The sequence below is a fragment of the Otolemur garnettii genome, unplaced genomic scaffold, assembly GCF_000181295.1.
Source record: "Otolemur garnettii isolate 467f Iridium unplaced genomic scaffold, OtoGar3 scaffold00210, whole genome shotgun sequence".
In the NCBI taxonomy this organism is placed as follows: Eukaryota; Metazoa; Chordata; class Mammalia; order Primates; family Galagidae; genus Otolemur; species Otolemur garnettii.
In genome coordinates, this window is record NW_003852605.1 from 1,626,300 (window position 1) to 1,635,707 (window position 9,408).

Below are 9,408 nucleotides of genomic sequence, written 5' to 3' on the forward strand. Positions count from 1 at the left end.
TGGTGGTAGAGCGCTGGAGTCAAGTTCAGGCTTAGCTTTTGGGAGCTCAGAGCAGGAAGAGGGGAAGAGGGGAAGATTGATTGGGCTCTCAAGAGAATCGCTTAAGCTCAATAGTTTGAGCTGTGACACCACCGCCCTCTATCCAGGGCGATAGCTTGAGACTCTGTCTCAAAAAAAAAAAAAAAAAAAAAAGAAGGCTTCCTTCGGGAGGAGGCCGATTTGAGCAAGAACTGAAGCACAAGAACAGGTTGGAAAAGGAAGCACACGTGACGAAAGCGTGGAGTCGGAGGTTAGGATTCTCTGATGACTTGCCAAAGGGGTGGAATGGGAATTGGGTGGGGAAAGGGTGCTTTGGTCTCAGACCTTGTCGGCTAGTTCCTGACTCTGCGTGGTTACGAGATTCCTCCAGAGGTCGCTGTTTCCCAGGAATCCGCCACCATGAGTCCAGAGCTCCAGCCGATCCCCTAACTCAGCTTTTATAAGGCTTTTGCAATCCCACAGGACGCAGAGACCTGACGATATTCTCCGCCCCCGTGGGGACTTAAGCCTCACCATTTACCCTGTGTGGGACTTGGAAGGGGGTGAGGGAGGTAGAGAGAGAGACCGATAAATAAGTGTACACAGGGGGACGGTACAGCTACGTGTCTTCTCTCCTGCCCTGCCTCGCCCCAATTCAGGGTCCCAGGAGAGGAGCCACTGCTCTAGCAGGAGAGTGTAATCCTTTAGAAAGGAGGCCGCCACTCCAGCCATCCTGGGTGTCCCGTGGCGTGATCTCTGTACAAACTCCTCCCTCTCCCCACCACAGTCACACTCATACCAAGGCGGCACCCTTCTACCCCACCTGGCCCCAAGCGAGTTTGAAATCCCCAGGTCACAGCGGAAAAGCTGTGAGTATGGATGGCGAGCCTTCCAGGGCAGTCCCAAGTCTCTCCTGCTCTTCAGACACAGCCTGAGTTTGGGAGGGGAGGACACAGGGCGCTAGTTGCGCTGGGGCGTAGTCGGCCACACACAGCTACTGCCATCCGGAGGGCAGACACAAAGAGGATCAAGGAACCCACGAGAGCATACTTAGACCCGCTCTTGGAAGTGTCTCTCCATACCCTGATCCGGAGCTCGCGCCCAAGGTCAGGCGTTTTTTGAGCCGCGCTGTTTTCACTCTCTCCAAAGCCACAACCCTCTTCCCACGAACAAGAGTCGTCAGGCTCCACAGCTCGCTGTCTCAAGTGCTGTGCTGTGTTCCAGCCGTGGGTGCTCAGATGAGCTCCCGGATGTAGTGGGGATGGGGTGGGATGGACCGGCCTGGGAGGGGACAGTGGCCAGGAGTAATGGAAGGAAAGAAAGATGAAATTCAATTCGTAGTCTGGAACTTTGCCTCGCTGAGGAGCAGAGGTGCCAGGCGCCTGTATCCTCGAGTCTGGGGTGGATAGGTGGGCTGCAGGAGTGGGGGGTGGAGGCAACAAGATGGAGTCTCTGTCATTCCTGTGCCTGAGAAGCTGTCACACGATCTGAACTCCCTACCCACCCACCCTCCTCCCGGGCCAAAGGAGCTGATAGCCCCAGCGTAGGCAAAGATCCGGGTGGAGATGTACTGGATTAGGTTAGAAAAACCTCTGGCTCCAGAGCGGCAGCCCCTACCGGAGTGGAAGCGCTGGCTTCATCGCTTTCCCCGAGGCTGGCTAATTTTGTTAATAAAATTAGAGAAGTATCCAGCAGCACAGAGCCCCCTGACCAGTTCAGGACTCTTCCTGCAGAGCATCTGCGTGGAGGGCCAGACCCTCGCGCTCGCAGAGCTCAAACCACCGAAAGGGCGCGCGTGATCGCTAGGGGCTGGGACTCGGGACGTGTTCCGTTTCTAGCTGGTGCTGCTTTTTGCCGATTTCAAGATTGACGAAATTATACTCGTATAATCGCCAGAGGGTTCTCCTTTCCCCTAGCAGAGAACTGCTAGTTTACAGGGACTCTAGGAGGGAGGGAGAGTTGGCCTGACCCGCCGACAGCCTATACTTCTCGATAAACACTCAACAACTTCTCACTGGTTATCCAAACATTTTGGAGCAGAAAACCTCAAACAGGCACTTCCCCCAAAACGCTGCCTCCCAGTTGTCCGGGGCTACCCAAGGAAGGTGGCCAGGCAGTGAGGCAGATGAGGGAGGAGGCCCAGGAGGGAGGGGCTGCAGCCTTTCCCGCTTGGAGGCTGCTGTAGGTGGGTGCTGGCTTCCAGGCTTCTGGGAAAGTTTCCAGGTTTATCCAGAGGGAGTGACGCGCTCATGAGGGTTGCGGATACTGCTGAGGACACTCAAAAGACTGAGCCAGAGGGTGGGAAAGTCGAGGGGGGACTGTTGGTGGGGGGAGGGCGGTGGAGAAGCTGAAAAAAGCAGAAAGAATCCTCCCAGCCCCCAGTGCACCTACTGCTGACATTATTTAAAAGAAATTGGCCCGGAGGGTGAGACACTACCAGAAATCTCCCTCTTCAGAGTGGAGCTTGGTCAGGGAAGCAGAGTTATTTGGATAAACAGAGAAGTTCTAGGCTGGGAGCCTGGACACCTACGTGTGTCCACCCCAACTTAAGGCCCCTTAAAAACCTGATAAGTAACATGATCTCCTGGGTCTTAATTTCCATTCCTGTAAAAGTATGTGTGAGAAGGGTCTGGATGATTCCTTAAGATAGGATGACACCACGGCCCTCAAGCCTGAGTAACAAAGTGAGACTCTGTTTTAAAAAAAATTGTCCCACCTCTACCCTGCAGAGGAGAGGCTGGAGTTTCTGTACTCCCTTCCTCTAAGGTGGGTCTCACTAGCAACCAATGTACACCTGGCCCAGGCAGAGGCTCAGCTGGCCACTGCGGCTGCTCTGTAGAGCTTTTCCTGTGAAGCATTAGAAGCAGGGAAGTTGAGCAAATGTCTCCACAAGTCTTATCCAGGAGTTGGGTGAAGGAATGGAGTCTGGGGAAGCAGAAGAGTGCTGCCAAGGAGGGAAGCTACTGATTTCCATTTGCCATTTTAGAAATGAAGACATTCAGAAGGTGAAATGGTGTAAGATGATGACAATATTGTTTTTCTCTCCACCTATTTAGGCACTAGCAGAGTTGAGCTGGATTGGAGTCAGTGTGTGGTCCGTGGTGTGGCGTATCTATGAGTGGGGTCCTGGAAGGGTGAGAGAGATATCCATGTAGTAAAGAGCAAGCTTGAGGTATGTCCAGGGTTGCCGAGTAAAATAAGTCTAGCAACTCTAGGTATGTCAATTTATCTGGATGCAAATAAGAAACTTCTTTCCAATACTTTCTTATTTTCTTCTGGAGGGCTTTGTCACCCAGAAAAACCTGAATCCCAGGGCCACTAACCCATTCCTGTCTGATTTGCTGTCCATAGTTTGAGGACTGGACCTCTTCTCTTTTTATTGAGGATAGTCTGTTTAAGCAGATCCAATGCACTAAGAGTATTCCCTTGGTCAGAGGTCCAGAGGGGGCCCAAGGGACTTGCTCTCACAGGATATGAGTAGCTAGACCTATCTTCCATCCCTTTCTGCTCCTAGCTTGGGAAGACTGAGGATTCTGTGACAAGGAATGCAACCCAGCCCTACTCCATCTCATAGTAGGAGCCTGGGTGACTCCTTTCTCCCTTCTTTGGGTCTTTATAACCCCCTCTGTGTAATGGGAGAGTTGCATTAACACTAGACTATTCTACAATAATCCATAGATTAGAGGCTGCTGTTAGGTAAAAGAGAGAATTCATCCACCCTGACACACCTTGTTAAAATACAACCCTCTGGGAATTACCTTCCACTGTGCTCCCAGCACTTATCTACAGGGACCACACAGATTGAAGATGGTGTCAGTAATCCAGTCAGTAACCCATTCCCAGGCTGGACTAGGGCTTGAGATCCAGGTGGAAGACTTCATGACCTTTAATCTTTTTCTCTCTCAGAGAACAGAGCCCCAAGAATCTGCAAAGTGCTTTCAGTATCATCTTTATAAATAACCTAGAACATGGCCACTCTTACACATTAGTTATACAGTATGGGTTTTTTAATTTCACAGAGGCACAAAAAGTTTAAGAAATTTGTCCAAGGTGACATAGCTGGTAAGTAGTGAGGACAGGACTGGAACCCCAGCAGCCTGACTCCAGGATCTCTAACTCTTAACTACAACGCAGACCAGGAAACTGAGGTTCAGAAAGGGAAGTTACCTAATTAAGAGTCTAGTAGCGGAGCACAGCTGGGACTCAGCTCGCATGCCGGAGCGTTGGCCACTGAGCGGCGCTGTCGGGGTACAGCCAACCATCCGCTCTTGTCCGGGTCCGGGGCCCATCTCCTCTCCACACCCCAGAAATTGAAAATGGGCCCAATCTATGTTGAAGGCGCTCATTTCTGGGTCCTGGAACGAGGCCAGAAGAGAAAGGGGCCTGATAGGCTGGGCAGGAGCCTGGTTGGCAAGAAAGAATGCACAGGACCAAACTTACACAAGATCCTGAGAGATAAAGGCAATTCTGGCCCGGGGCTGAGGTCAGTGTTCCGGGAGAAAGTGGGGAGGGAGCGCGGAGACGGTATCCTGCTGCCTGCCTGCAAGTCTGGCAGTCAGAAAGGGGGGAGGGCAGTCCTGAGTGAAACTAGGGGTGGGGGAGAAGAGAAATTAAACGAAGGATTCCCAGGCTCATGACTAGACACCCAAATGCCGTTTCCAAAGGAAACGGAGGCAGAAATTCACGGAGGATGAGAGATACAGAATCAAAGATAGTGAGACAAAAGGATACCAAGACAGTATACCCAGGAGTACGGATCGATGGACCCGGCCGCGCCTCGGGAATGCGACTGCAGCGCCGCACAGAAGCTTCGGGGAGGAGACCTCGAGCAGGGGCGAACTCCCTGGGTCTCCCCGAGAGGAGATGGGTGGCGGGCCCCTGTCCTTGCAGGGCAAAAGAGCACAGTCAGTATCTCACCTCTCCGAGGCCCGAGGCAGAAAGCTCCAAGTTTGCTTCTTGGGATCACTCAAGTGCTTCTCTCTCTTAGGCCGGAAACTGCTGGGATTCTGCGGGCCGCGACTGGCCCCGTTCTGGCGGCGTAAGTCCCAGAGTCTCAGGCTCCCGCTCGTGCTCCAACTACGTTTCGGCCTTGGTGGCCTGAGAGCCGCCTTCAGAAGAAGAGTGGGGGCCGTCGCCACTTATCCGGGCTCCAGCAGGCTAACGCCACCTCCAGGAGCTGAGCGCACTTTAGGAGGAGGCTCCAGGGAGCAAAGGGTTTGGGGTAGTAGCGGGGAAACGGAGGACCCGCCTCCAACCACCTAACCCAGCTCCCGCGGCGGAGGCGGTTTGTTCCCGCTGGGCCCCTACTCTGAGGCTCTTCGCCCGCCACCTCCCGCCCCGCCCCTACCCTACCCTAACTCACCCCGCCCAGGGAGCTCCGCCCCGGGCCCGCGGTTCTTCCGCCTTAGACAGCGCTAGGCGGGAGGGACCAATCCCCCAACCCCACCACTCCCAGCGAAGGGGACAGGGGGCTGAGATCCGCCAGGGTAAGGGGTAGCCTCAGCTCCTTCCGTCGGCGCCCCGGGTGCGGTTCCCAGCTCGCGCTCCCGGGACAGGAGGGAGCCTTCAGTTGGGTGCGCACTGGCAGGAGAAAGCGGCCAAGCTGGGTCACCAGGGGGCGCTGCGGAGCTGGGGGACACCCCTCCCTACAAGCCTCAGTCCCCCGCCCCCTCCCCGCCCGCGCGCAAAACACGCTAGCCCCAGAGGCAGCGCGGCCGAGCCGGAGCCGCGGCCGGAGCGGAGCCGGAGAGCGGCGGCGGCACCATGACCCTGGGCAGCTGCTGCTGCGAGATCATGTCCTCCGAGAGCTCCCCGGCCGCGTTGTCCGAGGCCGACGCAGACATAGACGTGGTGGGCGGCGGCAGCGGTGGGGGGGAGCTCCCAGCCCGCTCCGGGCCCCGAGCCCCCCGGGACGTGCTCCCCCACGGCCACGAGACTCCCCCGGAGGAAGCCGAGGCAGACATAGCAGAGGACGAGGAGGAGTCGGGTGGCTGCTCGGAGGGCGAGCCTCGCGCTCTAGCGCCCCGGGGGGCGGCGGCCGCAGCGGGAAGCCCAGGGCCAGGCGCGGCCGCAGCCCGAGGCGCGGCGGGGCCAGGGCCGGGACCGCCGTCGGGGGGCGCGGCGACGCGGAGCCCGCTAGTGAAGCCGCCCTACTCATACATCGCGCTCATCACCATGGCCATCCAGAACACCCCCAAGAAGAACATCACGCTAAACGACATCTACCAGTTCATCAGCGACCGCTTCCCGTACTACCGGGAGAAGTTCCCGGCCTGGCAGAACAGCATCCGCCACAACCTCTCGCTCAACGACTGCTTTGTCAAGATCCCCCGAGAGCCGGGCAACCCGGGCAAGGGCAACTACTGGACGCTCGACCCGGAGTCGGCCGACATGTTCGACAACGGCAGCTTCCTGCGGCGCCGCAAGAGGTTCAAACGGCAGCCGCTACCACCGCCGCATCCACACCCGCATCCGCACCCGGAGCTGTTGTTGCGTGGCGGGGCCGCGGCAGCGGGGGACCCTGGCGCCTTCCTGCCGGGTTTCACTGCTTATGGCGCCTATGGCTATGGCTACGGGCTGGCTCTCCCGGCCTACGGCGCACCCCCGCCGGGGCCGGCCCCGCATCCGCATCCACACCCGCACGCCTTCGCTTTTGCCGCTGCAGCCGCCGCTGCTCCTTGCCAGCTGTCGGTTCCCCCAGGCCGCGCTGCTGCTCCTCCACCCGGACCTCCGACGGCCTCGGTGTTCGCGGGCGCAGCATCGGCCCCAGCCCCTGCGCCTGCCCCAGGGTCAGGCCCAGGCCCCGCAGGCCTGCCCGCCTTCCTGGGTGCAGAGCTGGGCTGCTCCAAAACCTTCTACCCTGCGTCCCTGAGCCCTCCTGCGGCGGGCACTGCGGCCAGTCTATCCACCGCACTTCTGCGCCAGGGACTCAAGACGGACGCGGGCTGTGCTGCAGGCAGCGGGGGCTCCGGGGCAGGACATAGGCCTTCCTTCTCTATAGACCACATAATGGGCCACGGTGGTGGTGGCGGTGGCAGCGGGACAGCACCTCCGGGCAGTGGTGAGGGCTCCCCAGGACCGCCATTCGCGGCAGCCGCCGGTCCTGGGGGTCAAGCCCAGGTCTTGGCCATGCTGACTGCCCCGGCCCTAGCTCCTGTAGCCGGCCACATTCGCCTGTCGCATCCTGGGGACGCACTTCTGTCCTCAGGGTCCCCGTTTGCCAGCAAAGTCGCCGGCCTCAGTGGCTGCCACTTCTGACCACAGCGGTCTCAGGGCCTTTTAGGTCCGGGCTCAGCTTCTCCCAGGAGCTCCCGCGGTCCCAGCGGAACTCAGGGAGTCTATTTATGAAGAGTCTGAAGACCTTGGACCGGCGTGTGTGACTTGACACTTCAAGCTTCACGCTAGGAATCTCGCTGATAGTTGGGACGAAGCGGGCTCTATTGCTCAGGGCGAGGCCCAGGTCTTTGCATGAAGAGGTCGCAAGCCAAGATCCCAATCCAGTCTGAGCAGTGATAGAGAGGGGAAGCCTTCGTTTTCCCCCTTGCCTCTGCACCTCTCTGGCAGCCCGGAAGAATGCATTCCCGGAGCGATGCCTGCCCCAGGCCCTGCTGATTTCGACAGAAACACCAACTGCGCTGAGAGGTGTACCTTTCTGCCTCTCCTCCTCACTACTTCTCCAATTTTGAGACTCACCTTGTCCAATTATAATTTAAAGACATCTGTTATCCGCGTTGTGCTTAAAAGAAAAATTCAACTTTTTTTTTTTTTTTTTTTTTTGCTGTTCTTCAAGGAAGTTCGTTTCCTTTGAAATCTAAACCGGTGTCTACACAGGCGGAGCTGAACGGAGAGGTGAAATGGGGATCTTCATAATCCCTGCAGAAACCCTGGATCCCACTCCACTGAGGAAAATCCTTTCTCTTTTGTGTTCGGGTGCTTTAAAAGGAACTTACCCCTATTCCGTGGCCGGCTGGGTCCAGCCATCGGGTCCAGCAGACCTCTCAGCATTCTGCTCTGTCCCTGGCTCTACCATATTTATTGAGGCTTAAAGGCAATGAGGTTGGGAGGGAGAGAAGGGTCTGGGCCGGGGACTGGAGAGATGGGGTGGGGTGGGCGAGGGCATACCCTGTGGCAGGGGTCCTGTAATTATGTGTAAATATCTGTACAGCGGGCTGTCTCTTCATTCTCTGTCCACTGGGTGTGCATTGCTTTAGATTTCTCCACTGTGGGGAGGCTGTGAAATCATCTGATGGTTTGTGCGGAAGAAAGGGAAAAAGCCTGTCTCACCCCCATCCGGATTGGTGTCAATTGAATAAATGTGTGTGAACTTCAGCAGTCACCAGTTCTGTTTGCCTGTACTCCCTTGTCCCTTTTGGGGCTCTCTCAGAAGACCCTTTGCTCCCCAGCAGGGAGTGGTAAGGAAATGCCCCTGGGCAACCCAGGCCGGCAAAGGAGGGCTTGGACTTCTAGGATACCAGGTGCACTTCTGTTTTGGCTTTCAGCTTCTGATAAGGCCAGGTCTCTGGGATGACTGTGCCCCCCCCTGCCCCTCAGCACTTTCATTTTCGATCTGCTCCTAAGAAGTTTTTGCCTGGAATTTGGCAGAGGGGTTGTATTTCAAATGCACCTGAGGGTTCTCATCTCTTTCTGGTTAAGACTTTAGTGTGGTAGATCTGGGTGCTAAGTACTCATGAATACTATCCCCACTAAGTACAATTCAATTCCAGCTGGATATGTCTCCGATGCATATTCTGTATGCCTCTGTGTATAAGACTTTTATGGGGCTTGTAATTTGTTTTTGTGTTTGGGTCAGCATGCGTATCCGTTCTTTTTATCTTTTTTATGAATTATATTTCAGGATATCTTTGTTTTATTTCTGTGTATGTCTGTGAACATGGGTGTGTGTGTTTGTGATTCTCAGTCACCATTACTGTCTCTAGGAGGAGAGGGGTTTCTCTTGGCCACTGTAGGGCCTTCGGACCCCCTCTCCTGTTCCAACATGTAACAGAGCGAAAGGCTTGAACTGGGGGCTGTAAACTCTTTCTTTCCTGCCACCAAGAGGGTAGCAGTGCACTATGAGCTGAAGGGGAGAGTCAGTGCGGTTTCACTCTGTTAGGTAAAACTTCCCATCCCTTGATTCAGGCTCCTGAGTCAGAAGCCCCAGTGCAAATCAGTTGGTCTGTTCCAGCCTTCCATAATCCAATCGAACCTCCCAGCTCTGTGCTGATGTCTGGGAATCCCAGTGGCCAGGAGTGCAAGTGAGTTGGGTGAGTAGTGATGCTTTGGGTGAAGGAAAGATGGTTGCTTAGCTCTTTTCTCTGTAAATTCCAGTAAGATTATAGGTAAGAAAGGGAGAAATGTCTGCTGATACCAATGCAGGCTTCACAGAAAACA

General features: G+C 55.9%; 1 protein-coding gene across 1 annotated transcript; it reads left to right on the plus strand.

Annotated features, from left to right (window-relative positions):
* The first annotated feature begins 5,781 nt into the window (after positions 1 to 5,781).
* Positions 5,782 to 7,275, plus strand: FOXD2 (forkhead box D2). The gene has a single exon (XM_003801431.1). The coding sequence runs from the start codon at positions 5,782 to 5,784 to the stop codon at positions 7,273 to 7,275; it is 1,494 nt and encodes a 497-aa protein (XP_003801479.1).
* Positions 7,276 to 9,408: the final 2,133 nt, after the last annotated feature.

Coding starts and splice junctions, on each gene's coding strand:
- FOXD2 (XM_003801431.1), top strand. CDS start 5,782: ATGACCCTGGGCAGCTGCTGCTGCGAGATCATGTCCTCCGAGAGCTCC.